General features: G+C 43.6%; 1 protein-coding gene across 1 annotated transcript in view; it reads right to left on the bottom strand.

The window, feature by feature from the left end:
* LOC126471001 (rapamycin-insensitive companion of mTOR) overlaps nt 1–24,224 on the bottom strand; it is a 265,260-nt gene that overhangs the window by 65,459 nt on the left and 175,577 nt on the right. Inside the window, exons 19-21 of the mRNA XM_050099053.1 lie at nt 22,715–22,921; nt 22,480–22,624; nt 9,315–9,430 (exon numbers count right to left, since the gene is read on the bottom strand). Coding sequence (XP_049955010.1) covers nt 9,315–9,430; nt 22,480–22,624; nt 22,715–22,921 — 468 coding nt within the window. The remainder of the gene's footprint in view (nt 1–9,314; nt 9,431–22,479; nt 22,625–22,714; nt 22,922–24,224) is intronic.

The following is a 24,224-nucleotide window of genomic DNA, read 5'->3' as shown; positions in this document are numbered from 1 at the left end:
ATGTTGTAATTGAGCAGGTCACTACAGTGATAATTTCTGTGGCGGAAAACGCGATCCCTCATTCTCTAGGGTGCCCCCAATGAAAGACAGTCCCTTAGTGGTTGCCAGAAGTCAATGAGGCAATTAAAGAGAATCAGCGAGCCCTACAGCAATGCAAGCAGCACCCTTGCCTAAAGCACCTAATACCCTTTCAGCGGCTCTGTGCCTGCATTCGCCTGCTTATAAAACAACGGAAACAGGAGTTCTGGGAGAGGTACGTATCAACCATTGGGTGCCATATATCACCTTCCCAAGTCTGCACAAAGATCAGACGTCTTTTTGGGTACCAAACCCCAACAGGTGTCCCGCGAGTTGACATCAATGGCGTGCTCTCTACTGACGCAAATACGATAGCCGAGCACTATGCTAGAGCCTCTGCGTTGGAGAACTACCCCCCAGCCTTTCGCACCCTCAAATGGCAGAAGGAAAGGAAAGTCCTCTTGTTCACTACATGCCACAGTGAACCCTATAGCACCCCATTAACAGAGTGGGAGCTCTGCAGTGCCCTTGCATATTGCCCCAACACAGCTCCTGGGCCGGATTGGATCCACAGTCAGATGAAAAATCTCTCGTCTGACTACAAATGATATCTCCTCCTCATCTTCAACCAGGTCTGGTGCAATGGTGTCTTTCCATTGTAATGGCAGGAGAGCACCATCATTTTGGTGCTAAAACCTGGTAAAAATCCACTTGATGTGGATAGCTATCGACTCATCACCCTCCCCAACTTTCTGCTGGAACGTATGGTGTGTCGGTGGTTGGGTTGGGTCCTGGAGTCACATGGCCTTCTGGCTCCATGTCAGGGTGGCTTCTGCCAGGGTCACTCTAACAATGATAATCTTGTGTCCTTCGAGTCTGCCATCCAAACAGACTTTCCCAGACACCAACATCTGGTTGCCGTCTTTTTTGACTTACGTAAAGCATACGACATGACCTGGCAACATCATATCATTGCCACATTGTGTGAGTGGGGTCTTCGGGGCCTGCTTCCGATTTTTATCCAAACTTCCTATCGCTCCGTACTTTCTGTGCCCAAGTTGGTGACTCCCATAGTTCCCCCCATATTCAGGAAAATGGCATTTTGCAGGGTTCCGTATTGAGTGTATCTCTATTTTTAGTGGCCATCAACAGCCTAGCGGCAGCTGTAGGGCCATCAGTCTCACCTTCTCTGTATGCGGATTACTTCTGCTCCTCCAGTACTGGTGTTGCTGAGCAGTGCCTACAGGGAGCCACTCACAAGGCACAGTTGTGATCTCTAGCTCAGGCTTCCAGTTTTCAGCCACGAAGTCATGTGTCATGCACTTCTGTCAGCGTCGTACCTTTCATCCGGACCCTGAACTTTATCTTAATGATGAGCCACTCACTGTAGTGGAGATTCTTAGGACTTGTTTCTGACGCCCGATTGACTTGGCTACCTCACCTTCGTCAGCTTGAACGGGAGTGCTGGCAGCACCTCAATGCTCTCTTCTGCCTGAGCAACACCAACTGGGGTGCAGATTGCTCTACGCTGTTGCAGCTCTACAGAGCCCTTGTTCAATTCCGCCTCCACTATGGGAGTCTGGTTTACAGTTCGGTGGCACCCTCAGCATTGCATTTACTTGACCCAGTGCACCACTGTGGCGTTCGCCTAGCGACAGGAGCTTTTAGAACAAGTCCGGCGTCCAGTCTCCTGGTGGAGGCCAGAGTCCCTCCATTGTGGATCCGATGTGCACAGCTGCTCGCCAGTTACGTTGCACAGATTCGTAGTTCTCCTGAGCATCCAAATTATCGTCTTCTTTTCTCTCCCAAGGCAGTTCATCTCCCACATCGGCGGCCCAGGTCAGGGCTCATGATTGCGGTTCGCGTGCGATCCCTTCTCTCAGAACTGGAATCCTTCCCTTTACCACCTCTACTTGAGCTCCATTCACATACACCTCAGCCGAAACTTCGTCTGGACCTTTTGCGTGGCGCTAAGGACTCTGTTAACCCCACTGCTCTACGCTGTCATTTCCTCTCGATTCTTGACGTTTTCCGGGGCTCTGCCATGGCCAGTAAGCATGGTGCTACCCCACAAGGGGTTACGGGTGTTGATCAATTAGTGCAGCCAATATGTTCAGGGAGGGAGATTACATTGCAGACAGTTATTTCCTGTGTTGCCGGTATCCTGACAGCAACAGCTTCAAGAGGAGTTTGAAGGGGCACAGGTTCACTACATACTGAGTACAGGAGATAAACACAATTCACTATGGTTCTTGTAATATCGCCTGTAGCCATGAAGGGCAGGGGTCTGCATTGCTAGGAACCAGTTTTCCTGGAGGGCAATGCAGATAGAAGGTGTAAAGCTTAACAATTGCCGTAGCTCATGCAAGTGGTGGAAAAAAACTGCTGCAATTCCACTGGAGGTTGACGTGATTGTGAGACTGGGAAGGCATGAAACACTCAATGAGGTAGTCTATGCCTCAGGGCCACCTGCTGCCACTGACTTATTTCCTGAACAGACTGTATCCATTGTGCCCGAGGGTTTGGCGAGATGTAAGTCTTCAGCAGACGCCAGAATCTTCACCTCATCCTCAGACGCACAGCTTGTAGGCAGCAGTCGTGTAGGTGCCACCGCAATTCCCTTCGTCTTGGGGGGTCTTCTTTCTGGATTTCTCTTGCTGATACTTGGGTTTCTCTGGCTGGGAAGTACAGCGGGAAGACATATGGCCGAACTTCCACCACTTAAAGCACTGCGTTGGGGGAGGTTTTTTTTTTTTTTTTTTTTTTTTTTTTTTTTTTTTTTTTTTTTTTTTTTTTTTTTTTTTTTTTGTGGTGGGGGGGGGGGGGGGGTTAGGGCGCAAAACATCAAAGGTCATAAACGCCAGTACAGAACCATAGAATGCTGGGACCGTGAGAGTAAAAGAGCGTTTCGAGGTCCAATGCAGAAAGGAAGAAAAAAACAAATCTAAAACGTCATGACGTTACGGAAGAGTATCTAAAAGACGTCAACAAGACACTGAAGTCACCAGGTAGAAATCAGATCTCTTTTGTGATATTACTGCTTTTTAAAAAACTTAAAACATGAGCCACAGATAAGACATCATCTGCTAAAATGTCCGGCAAAGCGCGCAGCAGCCCGACCCTGAGATGTAAGTGGCTAAAATAGGCGCAGAGGATCAGGAAATGTATGATAGTTAATGGCTGGCTACAGAAAGGACAGCTGGGTGCAGGGTCGCCACTCAACAAGTGGCGGTGACTAAAGTGGCAGTGCCCTATTCGCAAACGAGCTAACATTACTTCCTCACAGCGAGACAGCTCGTCTCCGAGCACTAATTGCATCACGGCATGCCTCAGTCCACCGAGGGATCGGAATAGGTAAAGTGAAGATGAAGTGCGAGGAATGAAACGTTTTGCGGCGGTAAGAATAACGTTGGTAAGGTAGTCTACCTGGTCGCCACAATTGGCGATATGTTGTGGAAGTCGCGGAGTAAGAGTAAAACCTCCAGTCGGCCTTAGAAAGGTTTGACTTCTCCGAGTTTGTTCCCATGAAAGGAGTACCAATGGTCATGCCAAAGTGACGTGATATGCCGAGAGAGAGAATTACGAATATCTTGCGAGGGAACAGAGTAAGAGGCGGGCCGACCGAGATGGACTGCAGCCTTGGCTGCAGCATCGGCAGTGTCATTCCCAGGCACACCAACATGGCCAGGAACCTACATGAACATCACTTGAGCTCTCCCATCCAGGAACAAATGGAGGAAGTCCTGGATTCATCGAACAATGGCGTGGACTGGATATGGATCATCCAGACTCTGAAGGGCACTGAGGGAGTCAGAGCAGATCACACAGCGAATGAGCTGGTGCCTCCAGATGTAGTGAACAGCCTGATAGAGGGCAAAGAGCTCTGTGGTAAAAATTGTGCACTGGTTGAGAAGCTGGTATTGAAACTTATGTCATTTTCCAAAGCTGTTTCACAGAGGAAGACTGCACTGTATTTCCTTCTCTAGATTTTCGCACAGATGACAAAAAGGTAGATATCGAAATAGATGACAGAGGGATAGAGAAACAATTAAAATCGCTCAAAAGAGGAAAGGCCTCTGGACCTGATGGGATACCAGTTTGATCTTACACAGAACACATGAAGGAACTTGCCCCCCTTCTTGCAGTGGTGTACCGTAGGTCTCTAGAAGAACATAGCGCTCCAAAAGATTGGAAAAGGGCACAAGTCATACACGTTTTCAAGAAGGGACGTCGAACAGATGTGCAGAACTATAGACCTATATCACTAACGTTGATCAGTTGTAGAATTTTAGAACTCGTATTATGTTGAGTATAATGACTTTTCTGGAGACTAGAAATCTACTCTGTAGGAATCAGCATGGGTTTCAAAAAAGACAATCGTGTGAAACCCAGCTCGCGCTATTCGTCCACGAGACTCGGAGAGCCATAGACACGGGTTCCCAGGTAGATGCTGTGTTTCTTGACTTCTGCAAGGCGTTTGATACAGTTCCCCACAGTCGTTTAATTAACAAAGTAAGAGCATATGGACTACCAGACCAATTGTGTGATTGGATTGAAGAGTTCCTAGATAACAGAATGCAGCACGTCATTCTCAAAGGAGAGAAGTCTTCCGAAGTAAGAGTGATTTCAGGTGTGTCACAGGGGAGTGTCGTAGGACCGTTCCTATACACAATATATATTAATGACCTTGTGGATAACATCGGAAGTTCACTGAGGCTTTTTGCAGTTGATGCTGTCGTATATTGAGAGGTTGTAACAATGGAAAATTGTACTGAAATTCAGGAGGATCTGCAACGAATTGACGCATGGTGCAGGGAATGGCAATTGAATCTCAATGTAGACAAGTGTAATGTGCTGCGAATACATAGAAAGAAAGATTCTTTATCATTTAGCTACAACATAGCAGGTCAGCAACTGGAAGCAGTTAATTCCATAAATTATCTGGGGGTAGACATTAGGAGTGATTTAAAAGGGAATGAGCACATAAAATTAATCATCGATAAAGCAGATGCCAGACTGAGATTCATTGGAAGAAACCTAAGGAAATGCAGTCCGAAAATAAAGGAAGTAGGTTACAGTACACTTGATCGCCAACTGCTTGAATACTGCTCATCAGTGCGGGATCCGTACCAGATAGTAATGATAGAAGATATAGAGAAGAGCCAACAGAGAGCAGCGTGCTTTGTTACTGGATCATTTAGTAATCCCAAAAGCTTTACTGAGATGATAGATAAACTCCAGGGCAAGACTCCGCATGAGAGATGCTCAGTACGGGCTTTTGTTGAAGTTTCAAGAACATACCATCACCGAGGAGTCAAGCAGTATATTGCTCCCTCCTACATATATCTCGCGAAGAGACCATGAGGATAAAACTAGAAAGATTAGAGCCCACGCAGAGGCATACAGACAATCTTTCTTTCCACAAACTATACGAGACTGGACTAGAAGGGAGAACCGATAGAAGTACTCAAGGTACCCTCCACCACACACTGTCAGGTGGCTTGCAGAGTACAGATGTAGATATAGATCCCTGATGACAAAAACACAGCAAACACCATGGGCAGACTTGGAACAATCCGTGTAAAAGAATACACTATCCGCATGTTGTGAGCAAAGTTCAAGAAATTTGCAGCGATAGGTCAGTTCAGGAGTTGAATCCTTCGGGAATGAGCTGAGGTCAAAATGAACACAAACCGGTGCCTGAAGCCAAGGTTGTGAAGGGCTCTCACCCATTTGGAAAGTGGCAGGAAGTCTGAACTGCAGCTGCTGAAGCAGGTGATGAAAGTTGCTGCCGGGAGGCTGCAGAGAAGAAACGTATATCTCGTATTGGCAGTCAAGAATGTCATCAAACGTGGGTCAAAGGTTGGGTGGCCTGGCAGGGAAGAAAGCCGACATGCATACCTACTGAGTAGGATGTCGTGCCGGTATGACCATGGTAGTTCACCGGCTTCTGCATTTAGACTCTCAACTGGGCTATTACGGATCCCCAAGAGGTACCACTCAATACACGAAGGACACTGAGGGACCGGGTGCAGCGTGCCCTAAGAACTTTGTTGCACCCACGAATGGGAGAGTATTTTAGCTGAGTCATAAGGACGCTGGAAGAAACGCCTTGTACTGCCAGAAGTTGACGCAAACTGATTTGGTAGCAGAAAAGCGGAAACCATTTGTGACACTCCACAAATAGAGACGGTCCAGACAACACTGAAGACAGCGTTGCAGGAGACACGTCCGCTGGGAGCTGCAATAAATAGCAAAGTCGTCAACGGAGAGAGAGCCGCAAATGCCAGCTGGAAGGCAGTCCATAATTGGGTTGAGGACAACACTCAGTACGCAGCCCTGATGCACCCTGTTCTCCTGTGAAAAGGTGTGGGATAAGGAGGAACCCACACCTACCCAGAAAACTCATTCCGTAAAAATTTCCAGATGAAAGTGAGAAGACGAATGCGAAGGCCCATATGTGCATAGTACGTAAAATGCCTGTCCGCCAACAAGTATTGTAGGCTTTCTCCAAATCAAAGAACACAGCCTCATAGTAAAAGGAGTATTGTATCACCCTCAATTCAAAGAGATGAAAGAGATTGCATGAGCCTCCTCCACTTGTTCCCGAGGAAGGAAGGCACGATGGTAGTGGCTGGAGCTTGAAACCTCTGCAAAGTAACAGCCCAAAGAGTCGGAAACATCTACAGGGTCGACTACATTTCCTGCCACAGTCAGACCAGGGACCAGGGAATGGGCGGAGTCCCAGAAAGCCGGCGAACGCCGGGGTAAACGGGCTAAAACTGTTGAACGAGCTGGTGAAGGAAGCCCAGCATGCTTTCTTGCGTTCCTTGATAGTGCAACGGCACTGCGCACATAGTAGCTTGTAGCGGATGCAGTTTGTTAACGTAGGATGATGGTGAAAGACACGAAGCGCACATCGTCAGGTACGAATCACATTGCCACACTCCACAGTCCACCACGGGACCGGGACCCGATGAGGCGAAGTAGTAGTACGAGGGATAGAGGATTAAGCAGCCAAGAGAATAACATCCACGAGGTGCTCGACCTGATCATCACAGCTGGGAAACGGCCATTCATCAAAGACTGCCAAGGAGGAACAGAGCCTCCAGTCAGCAAGAGAGAATTTCCAATGAGTGGGCTGCTGTGGCGGGGTATGACTGTACAGGCGAGTCACACAAGGGAAGCGGTCACTCAGGTAAGTATCGGAAAGAGTACATCACTCGAGACGTCGAGCGAGCTGGACAGAGCATATCAAGAGGTCTAAGTGGGAATAAGTGTGCGTGGAATCAGAGAGAAACATGGCTTCGCCGTTGTTAAGGCACACAAGATTAAGATGATTAAGAAGATCCGCCAAAAGAGAACCTCTTGGGCAGGCGACAGGCGAGCCCCACAGAGGATGATGGGCATAGGTGTCACTGAGGAGCAGGAAGGGTAGAGGAAGCTGAGTAACAAGCTGCGACAGGTCCGCTCTAGTGATAGCAGAAGACGACGGGATATAAATGGTGCAGAGGGAAACGGTAAATTCGGGAAGGAAAACATGGGCAGCAACTGCTTGCAGGTGGGTGTGCAAGGGGATAGGATGATGACAACCATAATCTCGTAGAAGCAGTACAACCCCACCATGAGCAGGAATCCCCACTGTAAGGAGAAGGTCCATCCAGAGCGAAGTAAAATGGAAAAGAGCAAAATGGTCTTGAGGACGTAGCTTCGTTTCTTGGAGACAAACAAGTGGACACTGCGATCACAGGAGCAGCTGGAGGTACGCCCTGTTAGACCGAAGGCCACGGATATTCCATTGTAAAAGAGGCATAAAATTTAGGAACACTGAAAAAGAAACACTCACCTCGACGGCCGCTTAGGGTGAGCCATTGAGGGAGGATGGCCACTGGAATCCACAGGTGGAGGATCTTCGTCCATCAACTCAGCAGGATCAATGGAGCTTGAGTCAAAAACAGCTGACGAGTCGGAGAGGGGGAAGACTGTTTGTCTTTGGATGATTGTTTTGACTTTTGGCGATTTGCAGAAGAGCAAGATGGCTGCGACCTCGAGGTATGCAAGAAATCTTCCTGGGAATAATCCTCTTTGAATTGACGGTTCACTGGCTGCGTTGCAACCGTATTCACCAGGGAGGGCGAAGAGCAGGTAGCAGAATCTACAGCCCAGGAATGTAAACACCCCACAAATATTCACTGGACTTAATTTTAAATCACAGAATGCATGAAGGGAATGAAAATTAAGAAAGTATGATATTTTTAGCAAAAATATCAGACAGACACTATCCAGAAATTTTGGAAAGCACTGGAATGTACTCAATACAACAGGTAGCATTCAGCAACCGCTGATGTTGATGCTAATGCTAATGTCAGTGTGTTTGGAGAGTGCAACCGTCTGCCACAACTGCAAGCTACTAACTGTATCTAGATGCATTTCATACCCTAATGTGGCACCAGGTGGAAAAGCATAACGCAGCCAGGAACATTGTTGAACATGATCGTTTCGTTGGTCCAGTTGTTACGATGTGGGGAGGAATAAGTTGGATGGGTGTACTGGCTGCCAAATCACTGAACAAAGTACATACACTGGTCAACATTATTGTCACACTGTGCTTCTTCCCCATATGCACCTTTCCAGGTGCGCGTTCTGTCCTGACTTCATTTGTATGGATGGCAATGCACAAACAAATCGAACTGTGTAGATGGAACAGCTCTTGGAATGAACAGATATTCAACGAATAGACTGGCCTGCCTGTTCCCCAGACGTAAACCCCACTGAGTGCATGTGGGATATTTTGGGGAGATGAACTGCAGCCAGTCCACATGCACCAATGACCATTCAGAAGTTGTCAACAGCACTGGTGGAGGAATGGAATGCCTTACCACAAGAACTCCTTACCACACTTGTGGCCACCATGAGAGCACATTGCAGAGCTTGCTTGCCATCCATGGTGTTCATACAATCTATTAAGAAAAAACTCCCACCTTTTGTAAGTTCTGGGAACCATCATAAATTGCACTGGCTTCGGTGTAACTAATGTCTTTCAATAAAAGTGAAATTTCTGTTTGTCTAATTGCATATTTCTTTCAATTACCTTCTGTACTACACTTAATCAGTTCTTTCTATGTATGGTCCAAGTTTCATTGAACCATGTTACAGTAGTGACACATCATGCAAAAGTTACTTTCATCCTTAAGTTTTGCACAACAGTGTATTTTTAACATTTCTATACTAAAATGTACTAACCATTGTCTTCAATGATGGTATTAACAGTTAGCCTAAATGTACTGTCAAATTACCTTGTGTAGAATGCTTTCGGTAGCTTATATGGCTATTTCTCCGTTGCTGATTGCTTGATTTAAGTGTATTTAGTGAAGTGGAACTGGGTATTGGACTCAGCTTTTGAACACGATCACTGTAACAAAAAAGGTTGACACATCAGAAAAGGGAAGAATAAGTTGTATGCTGTGATTAACACAGAATGTTGAGTTAAGCATTATGACTATAGTCACATATGTGTAAATTCTGCTTGACATAAAAGTTAACAACACAAATATGAAGTTTTCGTTATATTTATCATTTCTTCACCAACTACATAAAGAAGTTAACTTAGGGAGTCATTGATTGTTTAAATATCTATTCTTGTTATATTACATGAGGCACAATGGCAGTCTATATTAACTTACTGGAGATATAATATTCCCATTTACCATATTTACCCAATTATATGGTGCCCCAGTCAGTAGTTGATCACCACCCGGTAGTTTATCAGTTTCATTCTAATCTTTAAATTTTAAGAGTTGGTGGCACTGGCACATTTAAAAATGTAGGAGAATGTAAAGAACCTACATTGGTAAACCTGTATCTTCTATTGTTACAACATTTGGAGAGAACTGATAGCTTTGAGAAAATCTTTCCTTTTGTGCTGTGCTGAAAAGTGCTGAGTCAGAGCGTCAAGACTAACTGTAAGGTAGGTTACAGTGATACAAGTACCAAATACTGAAATGTGATGAACTATTTTAAGAGATAACTCATTATGAATGATTGATGGTATCATTTATCACATAGGAAGTGTGAAATATTGCTTCATTGATGTATAACGGGGTACATCAACTACCAGAGTGCATAAAAGCATTTTTTCCAGTAGTTGGTCATACTGATCAATTACTGGTACTTTTTAGAATGTTTTCACAACAAGTTGCTTTTAACCATGGACCATGTAGGCATTACTTTCATCTGACCCATACTGATGGAAATTTGAAATTTATATGGCCCCCGGTAATTGATCAGGGCAATCACCGCTAGTGTACATATGATTAACCAACAATTATTGTGACATACAGATAAAATCTGTATTAGTCATTATGAGGAGAGCTGCAAAAGAATTTGGTATTCTATTTAATATGCTAAATCATGAAATCAAAGGAAAAGCACCTATGGAGCATAAGATGTGACCAGGTTCAACTTTGACAGAGGATGAAGAGAATTTATTGGTTAACTGGATTCATGCCAACACTAAAAAAGGATTTCCAATCAAGTGAAGGATGCTGTACGAAACTGTGAGTGACATTGCTTTGGCAGATGGAAGACTTATACTATTCAGAGATGAGAGACGTGGTGAGAAAAGGGTTTAAGTCATGAAATGTCACCCTGATGCATTAGAACAGCATGCTGAGAGCATAAATACTGCTAGAGCAGCTGTTACTGAGGAAAATGTCAGGCAGCAGTTCAATCAACTTCATCAGCATCTTCAACAGGGTAAAAATTAAGACATTTTAAATTTATAATGGAGATGAAACAGGATTTGAAACATGCCCTAAAAGCAGAAATGTGCTGGGTCCGATTTCTTTTGACAGTCTGTATGAAGTCAAAAGTGGCATTGAAAAGGAGGTCATTACTGTAAAGGTGAATTGCAATGCTGCTGGAGACACTGTACCCCCAATGGTTGTATTTCCACTACAGAAAATTTCAAGGGACACATCTGAGAATTTGGACAGTGAATAGGGCACTGGGAAGTCAAAACAGAGTTGGGTGAAAGGGGCCCTCTACTTTGAATATGCTGTCAACATTTTCCTTCTGCAGCTGGAGAGAGGGAGAGAGAGAGAGAGACAGAGAGAGAGAGAGAGAGAGAGAGAGAGAGAGAGAGAGGCAATATTTCGACCCCTGAAATCTGGATGGACAGATGCTGTACGTAACTGGAAACACAAAACTGGCAACAAAGCTGTAACAAAAACAGTATTTGTCCCATTGCTTGAGACTATCTTCAATGAAAAGGCTACTCCTGAAACAGTGAAAAACAGTTTCATGAAGTGTGGTCTTTTCTCTTATGATCCTGATGCAGTGGACTATGCTAGACGTATGTCCAGCAAATCTAAACATTATGCACCTATTATAACATGTGGTAATGCATTACAAACATCATCATTTGATGTTGAACATCTTTTGCATTTTGAATCTTTAATGAAGAGAGGTAGAGTGGAATAATTCCATGCAGCAGAGAAAAATGGATGGGAAGGCGATCCAGGAGCATAAGAATTGTTTCAGGTTTGGCATAAAATTCGTGATTCATGTATATCACCTTCAACAAACAAAACTACAGATGCTAACATGTCATCTCTGCATTTAGGTAGGACAGAACAATCCATCCCCTTATCAGAAAATCCAGCAGGAGATCCTCAAGTGTGTATTAACGATAAAATATTTTGTGACTTGGAAGATGAATCATCCACATGTCATAATGAAAATTCATGAGATCAAGATACAATAAAAGAAAATGCCAGTTCAGATCCTCCTGAGCCCTCTTCACATCCAGTCAACACTGAAGCAGACACTCCAAAAAACACCATTCATCCCAATCATCTCAGAAAAACAGACTCAGTCCACATTTTTCTGATCATAGTACCTGGCCTACTGAATCCCCTATCAAAGCTGGAAGGAAGAGAGAGTAGATACCAATGCAACAACATCCAAACAGCGACTAGACTGGAACAAATCAAAAGAGAGCCTAAAAGCCAATACAGATGCTGCCAAACAAGCTAGAATAGAACAATGTAAAATGACAAAACAGATGAATGAGAAAAGAAGAAAAGTAAGGAAAGCGTTTTCAGATGCTGAGAAGAAACCACAAAAAAAGAAACCTGTAAAAAAGATAGTTCAGCGTCAGAATCCAGGAGTGATGAATGAAGTCCTAGTGAAGACACATCAGAAAATGACACTGACAGTAATAAACAGCTTGCTACCACTGGGAACAGACATGACACTGACAGTAATAAATAGCTTGCTACCACTGGGAACAGACATGACACTGGAAAGCCTGCATTCAGAGGAGGAGATTTTGCATTGATCTTGTTTCCAGGCCAGAAGATGATAACAAGTATAGATTTGTGTGCCCTGTTCAAAGAATTACTGCAGAGGAGGACATTGAGGTAACGGGTTTGAAAAGATGAGCCAAAAGAAATATGCTATTTAAAACTGATGAGGATGATGTAAGCACTGTTGAGTCTTCACAAATTTTAGCAATACTTCTAGGAACCCTCTATTACTTCTACAGGAGGCAGGCTGTGTTACAAGTTTCAACATCCTGTTGATATTGGAAAACTGAAATGAAACTGAACAGACTTGTGTAAAGTTTATAGTTATGTGTACTATGTTTTATTGTTTTATTCCACTGACAAAAAATTGTTCAGTATGTTAATGATTTATATTAAACATTATACAGTTAAGTTCCCAGACATAATTACCAATTTAATGACTTTATTTATTACATAGTGATCAACTACTGGACTTATGTGGAACTGCTTATGCTCAACTAAATTTCTGTCCACTGTAGTTGAACTTCAGAAAATGTAAGGAATAATCATTTCAAAGTTAATTTTATGTATGTGATTCTTTACAGGAAATTTACTCTGTGATATGTGTTATCATCAACTTAGTCCTTCAAGTAGATTATTTTATAAATAATATAAACATAAAATAAAATTGTTAATTGATTAACTATTGGCAGTATCACCCTAAAACAAGTAACTTTTTTCCCCAAATTTGTAATTAAAAAAATACTGAATCATCTTACAGTCACAGATTAAACAACTGCTGTCGAGGTGTATGGTTTTACATTGTGTAATAGATTAATATAGGGGTCGTCTTACATTTAAAGATGAAGATACGACAATTGATGTCACATGCAGATTTATTTTGAAGAATTCTGAAGCATTGTAAGGGGAACAGTGACACCAGCTTGGCTGAGAAGAAGGATGAATGCTGGGATGGGAGTTGCAAAAGGGCAGCAAATTTTGCCATGCTGCCAACCCTGGGAATGTATACCGCATACCTTGGCTTTTTGCTAATGTTTAGCACATTTTTACTGTAGTTTGCTTGAATCCACTTGTTGTTGGAATTGAATTGATTTTAAAATTGCACTAATACTCAACAATATTATATACCTCTGCGGCAGACAGTAAAAGTCTAGATGGGGGCTAGTGGCGTACTTATTGTTTCGTGCAGCAATGTTGTCAATACTTGCCGGGAGATATGATGGCAATAAACGGGAGTGTGTTAGCTGCTCGATCTATGCAGCTAATGAGACAGCAGTGCACAGATGAAATGTTTGGAAGCAAGAGATGAAATAATATCATCAAATTTGTCACATTCTCACATCAATACAGATGCTAAGTCCAATATGTTCTTAGGATCCACCACAACCACACCCTTGGAAATTGCAAAATATTCAGAAGAAACAGCCAAATATTTGTGACAACCCAGATTATAAATTTTATTGATGCCCAATTCCATTGCAGCAATTTAAGCACTGGTATTAGGTCCAACCCTAACCTCCACCTCAAAAATCATAACATAGTCACAACAAACAGTCAAATATTTGTACAACCAAGATTATAGATGTCACTGCTGCTTGTGTATAGAAATACTGTCTCTCTTTTCTTGTCTCTCATTGGTTAGGTGAAACTAGCATTCCATATAATGGTAACAGTGTTGATGACAACAATTATGATGGATGGCTGATTGGTTCATTGCAGGCTACGACTGAACAGCAAGGTCATCAGTGCCTTGATGCAGTGGTAGTTCATCCAGAATTATTGAAATGCACCACAAGTGTGTTCCAATGACGAAGGTACATAGAACTGGTAAAACCGAGGCACTGAATGCAGCACTGATGCCAGGGCCTAGAAATAAATTAAGGGCCGGTATTAGGTCAGAGCAGACAAAGGATCTCCCTGGACTCATCCAAGGCAACAGAAATCATAGCCCGCATTCGATCCCTGCCATCCCTAAGAAGGGCAAAGACAGTTGCAGCGCAAAGAATGCCTTCCAGTTGTCAGAGAACAGTACAAGTGAGCAGCTTAAAAACATAATGGGTGGTCAATTATAAAAACAAGAGGAGAGAGACAGGTAAGGCATCATGTGTGCATACCCAGGGCTTTGCATGTGATGGGAGTCGCTCCACCCACAGCCAAGCCACACCTGATCCACTATAGTCAAGGCGTTAAAGAACACCACAGCAAACCATAGCTAAAAGCAATTGAAACAGGGGTAAGGGAAGGATGAAAGAGTGAGCTGGTCAAGGAGGTAGTGTCAGGGGTCCCCAAATCTAGCATGCAGTGGAGGACACCCTGACTACAACTGCCGCACTCTTGCCCCAAAGGTAGCTTAAAACCTTATATCCAAGAACAAAAACCACTTTCATGGAGGAAACATCCAACCACTTCAACCATCCATTAATAGTCTGCCGATATTAGAGGCAAAGAATTCATAACACCATGCTTAGCATGGAAGGCCAGAAGGAGGGACCATTCCTCCAGGATATGACTTACTGCTTGTAAGGCTCCACAAACTACAATGTTGGGGTGGCTCATTACATAAAATAAATTATGGGTTAGTCTGGTATGACAGATGTGTAGGTGACAAAGGGTGGTGGATTCCTTCCAGGAGGAACAGAAGGAAGAGCACCATGCAGCAGTGGTCTCCGTGGCAGTGCAGAGTTTATTAAAGGAGGCAGTAGCCCACCTGATACCATTCCATCTCCAAGTGACCACAGGTCATATTTGTACCCACAAATCCACACCTGGGACTGTCACAGTGAATGGAGGAGAAATTGCTGCTCTAGCCAAATTGTCAGTCAGTTCTTTCCCTGCGATATCCACGACTTGTGACCCAGAGAAAGACACCAGAGCATGCTGTATGACCAACGTCAGTGAGAAGGTCATGAATAACAAAGCTTACAGGGTGATTTCGGTCAATGGCCTGGAGACTGATCACAGAGTCACTACATACCAAAATGCTGTCAATGGAGGCCTGTTTAATAAAACGGACAGCTCTGCTAATGGTTATCTGCTACTCTGGAAAAAAAAAGAAACACTGCTCCTGGCAACAAATGCTGTTCCTGAGCAGGAGATGTAAAAGCACATCCTGTCCTATTCGTGGTTTTGGAGTCAAGAGTGTAAAAGATGGTAGTATTCTGAAACTTGTGAAGAACTCAACACAACACATGCCAAAAGGTCATGGGGGCGACTGAGACTTTAGGACTTCAAAATGGATCAGTCCTAATTTGTGGACTGGGCACCAACCAAGTGAGAGTGAATGAGAAAATACACGAGTGCATTCCAGAGAGGAGAGGCAGAGATCCAGGCAGAAGGCTGTGACGTGCATTCCAACTGGTACCCCTACCAGAGTGTATCAGGAGGTTGATGCCCCTCATATACAGAAAGAATGGGGTATGTTGGATGATCAGGGAAATGTCGAGTGGCAGTTGTACAGGGGACCAAGAGTTCGTACCACTGGAACTGAAGACGGAAGATCCACGATTTGGCAAGGAGACTGTCTATGGGACTAATCCTGAAAGCACCAGTGGCCAGTCAAATGTCATGGTAATGAAGTGGGCCCCATAATTTCAAAGCTGAAGGTGCCACCGCACCAATAAACCTGGCAACCACTCGAGTTGGGATGAGGCCAAGGCCCAGTAAATATGGATAAGAGTAGCACGATCTGTATCTCAGGAGGTGTGGGCACGGAAGCAGAGAGATTTAAGCTTTTCCCATGAAGGTAGCCTTTGGCTGAAGAAGATGGGACTGCCAAACCAGTTTATCATCATAAAGGAAGCCCAAAACAGGTGCTGTGCAACAACATCCAAGTGCTGAGTACCCAAGCAGAATTCTGGTCAGTATGGATCACGGTATGCTCACAAAAATGCATGACTTGGATTTTTGCCTTGGAGCTGGCATTCACCCTAGGCTACAGAGTGGGAACTATACCAAATGCTAAAACCGCCACCATGCAGTGCAAGTGTGACCACTGGCCCAACCGAGGTCACTAGCCTATTGATGGGGAAGAGGAAGAGTGTTACACTCAGTACAGAGCCGAGTGGGGTTACATTTTGTTGGACCTATGGAGAGCTGAGTGAAGCACCAAATATAACCTGAAACAACCGGTGGGATAAAAAATGATGAATAAAAATTGGTAGGAAGTCTAGAAAGCCCCAGCCATGGAGGGTAAGTAAATTGTGATGAATGTAATGAGGTGTCGGTGTTTAGAAAAATCCTGTCGGATTGCTGTTTCCAACCTAACCAGATGGTTGGTTGAGGATCAGCCCCCATCAAAATCACACTGATTAGGTGTAGTGGCCAAAAGCTCTAGCAGCATGGAAAGTAGCGCAAAACAGTAAATCAGGTCTGCTTGCTGGACATCACCCCTGCCAGTACTGCAATTCAGCAGACGCCAACACGTCAGTATCGTTGCACTCACATGCCTACAACCTGGGAGTGGTACAGCCTTCAGGACGCTTCGGAGTTTGACCAATTGACGCATTAACACCAGCCAAACTCCAGTCATTGGCTTCCACTACGGAAGTTTCCAGGCAATGCACAAACATGGCTGGGCCACGGGATTTAAATTCCAGTCCGAGGTCCAGTCCACTGTGATCAGCACTGCTGGGCACTACTATGACACATAGCTTGTGCCACTCGTTGCCGTATTTATGACGCAGAAATGTTTGATGTCTCCGAGCTGTGAAGTGCCTGAGTGCGGGGCCCCCGGCACCTGCTGCCACCCCCATGGTCCAGGCCAAGGTAAAAGTTCCTGGCAGCACAGCAATGGCCATTGCCTGCCACCACTGTCCACCCTGCAGTTCTGTGTTCACTGCCCAGATAGTCCAGCTAGGCTCACCTGCCTGGCACAGCTTTGCCTGCCATCTACTGTCTGCCTGCTGCATATGCACTGCTCTACATTCATGTTCGATTGTTAATAAAGGTTTGGCAACAAACTAGCTGCCTACATTGTGTGCACCTCCTGCAGAGAACTGCTTGCCCATATCTTACTGAAGCAACACTTCAGGGGGATAAAAGACCTTGGGATTTGAGAACCCAACAGAATTTGCAGGCAACCATACTTTCAAGCATTTTGCAGGGCATGCTGGTAAGGATAATTGGTTGTTTCTGCCTGGTTTGGGGATTGAGAAGATGATACTATCTTGCCATTGTGGAGGAAAGACATCTTCCACCCAAATATGACTCAAAACCTTAAGTAGGTGTAGCCTTTAGGTAACATTCACATGTTGGATCAGGACCTGGGGCTGTATTGTGAGATGAGAAAAGAGCCTGAAGCAATTCCTAGCCAGTGAAAGGTTCATTATACGATTCGGCTTGGCAATGGGTGAAGCATAGGGAAATGTCTTTAACTTATCGTTTCTCTCATAGAAAGGTAGCCGAGTAACAAGAGGATACCAATGCAGTCACGAAGTGGGTTGCAACATGTTCAGCAAGAACCAGTGCATCAGTACAAAGACCATTCTGAAAGACATGACCTGGAACAGTTGTTGATCACTGGCAGCTGGAAGACTAAGTAGCTTGCCCACAACTTGGAAGAGGAAGAGGCATACATTCCCAGGGGGAAACATTGTGCCCCAGCATTCCTTCTTACAGCATTTTGTACGATAGCGAGCCTTAGCACAAAGTTGCTTAAATGTGATAAGGTTTTTCTGTGAAGGACATAACTTGAAATGTAGCAGGCCTCTTCAGCAATCCTGGAAAGCTCCTGCAATGTCTTTGGTCAACCATCACACCAGCTGGCGATGGAAGGGCCTGTTGAAAGGGGAATAGCAGTTCCCACATCATTGGTAATCAGTTGGATACACCTTGCACAACCTCATCAATGCAATATGACAGAGAGGGTGAATATAAAAGCAGAGGCACATACAACTGCCAACTGCCTCTTCAAAGCACTCAACATGGTAGTTGGTCCACCTGGTGGTGGCAAAGAAATGACAGGATCACTGGAAAGTCATCACTGTCACAAGTGACCAATGTAGCTAAGCCACGAGCTTGGGGAAAAATACTATTAGGTCAACAGCTATAAAGATGCCCTGTATGTTGCTGAATGGATATGAGTACCATTATTGGGGAGACATGGATCATGGTCTGTAAGAAGCTGGTCAATCAAGGCCCCTACCAAATGGAATGATACTCCCCCACATGCCTTGGTGCATATAAAAGTTTTCAAGTGGGAGAAAAGTGGAAGAGTTGCATGTGCATCACTATTGCCTCCAGTGTGATGCACAGGGCAATCCACTCACTAATCAAATGTGTGCAAACAAATGTACAGACCCCTCCAGATGCCCTCTTGGGCCAGCATGGTTCTGACAAAATGCACAATAATCATGGAACATAGGGGAATGGTCATCAGCGAAGTGTGTTGCTTGTAGAATATGAAAAATTACAGAAGTGGAGGAATTCTCACTGAATGATTACATTACAGGCACCCATGTTAGGCATGAAGGGGCCAGGAGGACCGGTCATGCCCAAGGATCACTGCCTATCACCGATGAGGATGGAACTATGTCAATGACGATTGGTTCATATTCTGACTACATGTGGGGATCAGGTGCCTTCAGTGTCAACGGAGTAGCCTTTTCCCAATAATTCTCCTCCTCCTCCTCCGCAGTCTTTGGTGACCAATATTTTTGTAAGGGCCTATCCGCAATGAGCATGGGAATGGATGAAAGGTCGGCAGCCCTGGGACCCACAGGTCGCAGTTGCTTCAGACTCTGAGCTGTGGGTTGCCAGAGACAGGGGACCTAAGAGAGAACCCTGTCACTGGTAGAAATTGGACGAGGAAGCTGCTTATGTGGCCAGGTGTGCGATGTGGTTCCTGAACATGGTGCAGTGGGAACCACAAGACAGAATGGCATTGGAAGAACTGGTTTGTAAAAAAAAAGGTAGTGGGGGCGAGGACTGCGACGTTCACATAACTGGTCATCATATCAACGGGATGCAAGCATTTGTATTGTTTTCATGCCTCAGCAAGTGACAGGTGGTCCACAGATTTATGTTCCCACATTTTCTTTTCTTTCTTGAACACTGGGCAAACTGGTGAATGTGGAGCTTGAAGTTCCATGCATTAGACACATATAGGATGTTGTTCACAAAGACTACCTCTGTGGGGTGGCTGTCTACAGTTTCCACACTTTGGGTCCACCTGGCAGTGGGATGGCATATGACCAAGCATAAGCATCAGAAGCATGTCATTGGTGGTGGGACGCAAGGTTTCACTTCACACTTGTACACCATGATTAACTTTTTCCTGAAGAACATTTCTTTCAAAGACTAAGGTAAAGGTGCTTGTATCTGTTTGATTACCCTTGGGTCCTTTCTGGACATGTAGGACAAAACGTACACCTAGCCACTCAAGATTAGTCCATAGCACCTAGTATGTTTGGAGTCTCCTCGTATGCCTCTATGGAAGATGATACCTTGGACCATATTCAGAGTTTTGTGTGGGGCATTCATCAACACTATTGGCAACTAGGCATTCACATGCCTGAAGAGCTGTAGACTGTGCAGCTGAGGACAATCAACTGTGATCCATTGTGCATTTTCCCCAATGGCTCAACTTTTCGAAATTTATCTTCAATATGTTCCACAAAAATAACTGTTCGAACACATACAAAGTACTGGATCAATTGTTTCACTCCCCAGATACTCTTCCCTTAGGATAGCCAGTGTAGGAAAAGCAGTAGTGTTCTAGTGTCTGCAGTGAAATTTCTATACCCGTCAGATGACACAGCTGGGTCAGAACACACATCGTTTTGGTGTCACTTAATATGTTTCATGTGTGGAACATTCCCCCCACATGCCTCCTACTCTGATCAAGAGCTCCCCCCACAGGAGAGCAGCATGACATGTGTGGAGAGCTGGCAGCTGGAGAGCTGGCAGCTCAGGTATCTGTAGTGTGATCCCTGTGTTGCCAGTGGGCTCATTTGATAGGGTACATAAAACGTCACCATGTCAGATTGGTTACCGTGTTGGCAGTGAAATGGATATACAAGTCTGTGCAGGTATTGTGCATAGATAGTCTTTAACAATGCATGCAGTAGCACTATGTAAGGTATCCTTTCCCAGTTGGCCTACATTACAGAAACAATTTGGAAAATGAAGATCAAACCCAGAAGGAAACTAAAAAATTATTTCAGCTAAAAGATGATGTAAAGTAAATGAATGAATAGTCCGAGAAAGGAAGACAGAACTTAAGGAATAGCAGGATGGATATCAAAGGCTGCCACCATGAGAAAAAGAGTATGAGAAGGAATGATAGAGATGAAAGACTGCAGCACAGGAAAGGATGTAGGTGCTGCAATAGCTCAGGACCCTGTGATAGCCACTCACGAACTCGCAAAAGAGTCATGAGCCCCGTGAGGAGGAGGATGATGATGATGTTATTATTATTATTATTATTATTATTATTATTATTATTATTATTATTATTATTGTGATACCACCGACAACTGGATTAGACAGTAAGCAAAAGAGGAAATGAATATAAAAATGGATGTAAACCATTTCTTTATTTAAATTTCACTTTTCCTTTTACTATTCTAGCAATCACTAAATTGCATATGTTTAGTATACATATAATATTAACCATTTTAGGCGTCTATATCAATATTTTCATTAGTCAGAATATGTTAAAATTAAAATTTTCTCAAAGATGAGAGAAGATTTTAACTTTAGGTGCAAGTAGAAAGATAAAGACATCTCCCCCTCCCTGTCCACGAACACACACACACACACACACACACACACACACACACACACCTATCCTTTATCTCACATGACAGTGATATGTTGGTTTGCACAACCAATTTCTGCACAAGGCCACCGACTAGTTTTCTCGGAGTCTGCTATTGGGTGGAGAACTGTAGGGGCCTCTAAACAACATTGCTACTTGAGATGGACTTTTTCCATTTTCATGAAAAAGGTGCATGTAAACAAAATCAGACTAGGAGACAGAGAAATAGCCAAAACATTGTGCAGTGATCTAGGCATGCACACAACATCACAATATCCCATGCCTATCATTCTGGCCATTTTACATTCACCAAGAATATATTTACACTTTGATCATCACTTATTGCCAAACTGCCAGCAAATTTTTTTTCAGGATACTAACGAATCTCTTCACCATCCAACCCACTGCCATCAAATATCGTCCCTGTCATTCCTCATACCACATACCCTTTACACTGGTAGATCCACACACACTATCTATAAGGTTTTTTTCAACATATAATGGATCAGCACTAAAACCATGTTATCTGCCACATGGATTTCCTTTATGCAGCTGGCTGAACTAGTGAAGGCAGCTGGCATTGCATGTAGGCTGGAAGATCATCTTGTGATTTGTTACATTGTTCCCAGAACTATGTCATGGGTCTATGGTTTGGAGACGAGTGGATGAAGCACAGATGAATCCTCAATGACCACTGATGTGATTTTCTCGAAGTCTGCTACTGGGTGGAGAATTGTGGGGCCCCTATGATAGGTAAAGAGGTATGCTACACATAGGAAGTGGTTACTTGGCTGGCAGCGTGCCTTTTTATGTTATAGAAAGCCTTACAGAACAGGAAGAGAAAATTACATTGTACTAGTTAATGGCAAGGGTATTTATGATAATGCTCCAGAACTAGTTAAAATTATTAGCAGTAATAAGGTGAATGTAGTTCTAGGAACAGAAAACAGCTTGAATTCAGAAGTGACTAGCAGCAAAATTTTGAATTCTGATTATAAAATATACTACAAGTGTAGGGTGGCAACAACTGGTGGTGGCACATTTACTGCAAGAAAGGACTGTCATGCAATTACAGATTCCAGGAAAGAAATAACTTTCATAAATTTATTTTTAAATTGTGTCTTCAACGAAGTGAACTAAAGTGTATCACAAATGTAATAATAAATTTACTGCTTCAACTTTTAACATAAAGAGATTAATGAAACAAAACAGTAAAAGTATAAAAAGGAAAATGAAAAATAATTCAGTTACACAAGGGGCAGCATAGAAACTAATATACAATATTTTGGTTAATACACAACTATTTTGAGTCAACAACTTCTTTCCCATGTAATGCATTAATAAAAACTGTGATTAAGAACTACTGGTAAATCAGTGGTCTGCAATGTAACCAACCTTGTATCTGCCTGGTCCCACACTGGTGATGATTGCTTGCACTCACTCATGCTGCGCACATGACGTGGTGGTCGCCAATGAGGAAGTGTTTGCGATTTCTGCTGCGGAATATTTGTTGGCTTGCTTGTCCTTGGTCCACTGCTTCCTAATATGAGAATTACGTTAAACATCATATTTTAAAAACATTATTCAAAATAAGAATCATGGTCCAAAACTGAATTTTGTACATAGTAACCTGAGCTGTCATTCCAAGACAATACTGCAGCTTCATCTTCACTTATTTCATCATCATCGATGAAAAAGTTCTTTTGGCAATCCATATCCACAGCACTACTAGAGGTGGAAACAGAGTCAGCTTCACTAGATGAGCAAAGATCAATATCTATCTGCTCTTCAATAATTGGCCACCGTTCATGCCTGTCATGTCTTACACTAAGCCAACCTAAAATTTAAAGTGGTGTCAGTTACAGAAAAAGAAATGTAATTGTGTAAAGTATCCTACAAAAAATAATAAAAATTAAATAATGGGAGAATACAAAGAAAAAAAAAAGATTTCTTTTACTGAGAAGTGAAATCTGTCTGTCATGTTTACATGCATACCATGTCTACCTTGCCCACTCCAGTCATCATCCACAAACATGACTGCTAACCTGACAAATAATGAACCTATCTGAGTTGGGCACTGAGCACAATGATTCTTTCACTAATTATAATCTACATAGAATTAATTAGTAATTATTGAAAAATAACAATTAATGAGAAAGAGATTTCCTAGGAAAATGAAATGACAATTCAAAATTAACAACAGTAAGTTGCATACTACACCACCCTTTGTGGCATATAAACAATGAAAGGAGTAAAGGTAAGCACTCATCATACTGTACATGTATGGCAGTGGTGGCCACAAAGGTTTCAAGATTTCAATACACTTTTTCAGAACTGATTTCCTATGGCTTCTTACGGCTGATGGCAAATTAACTGAAAATATGTGTCCTTGGATAATGAACATCTTTCTGGACAAAAGTGACTTTGAATCTTTAGGTGGATTGTTCTTATTTTCGGTATTACGAGGGTGGTTTGAACAGTTCTCGGAATGGAATAGAAAAAAAGGACTTACATCACTGAAACGTTATTTTATTTTTCAATGTAGTCTTATTGGGAATGGATCTTTTTCCCTTACTGGGCCTTGACATACACGACTCATGCCAAGCCGTCCAGTCGTTGTTGGCAGACAATCACTTGCAGCAGCTTCTGGACGACTTCCCAGACGTGTTCTCTCCCACATCTCAGAGGGTCTCCAGGTTCGAAGCCCACATCAAACTCCTCCCCTCGGAAGTTCTGAAGTTCCACAAGGCTCGCTCGGTACCATCTGCTCTCCGTAATAAACTACAGCAGGAGCTTCGTTGCCTAGAGGATGAGAGCTTCCTGACCCCATTCCACCATAGTCATTGGGCTACACCCTTTGAGATCCTTGAGAAGCCAAATGGATCTCTTCACGTTTATGGGGATTTTAAGGCCACTGTCAACGCTCAGTGAGTTATTGACCCCTATTCCATACCCAAGGTTGATGACAACCTGTCCAGGTTGGCTAGTGGAAAGGTGTTTGTCAAAATTGACCTGCGGGATGCCTACCTCCAGTTGCCTTTGGACAACTCGCCGAAAACGATTTTGGTAGTCAATACCCCTTTTGGGCTCTTTGGTTACAACTGCCTTCTGTTTGGGGTCACCAGTGCTCCAGCCATCTT

The sequence above is a fragment of the Schistocerca serialis genome, chromosome 3 (genome assembly GCF_023864345.2).
Source record: "Schistocerca serialis cubense isolate TAMUIC-IGC-003099 chromosome 3, iqSchSeri2.2, whole genome shotgun sequence".
Classification (NCBI taxonomy): Eukaryota; Metazoa; Arthropoda; class Insecta; order Orthoptera; family Acrididae; genus Schistocerca; species Schistocerca serialis.
This window is presented reverse-complemented; position numbering and strand designations above follow the sequence as displayed.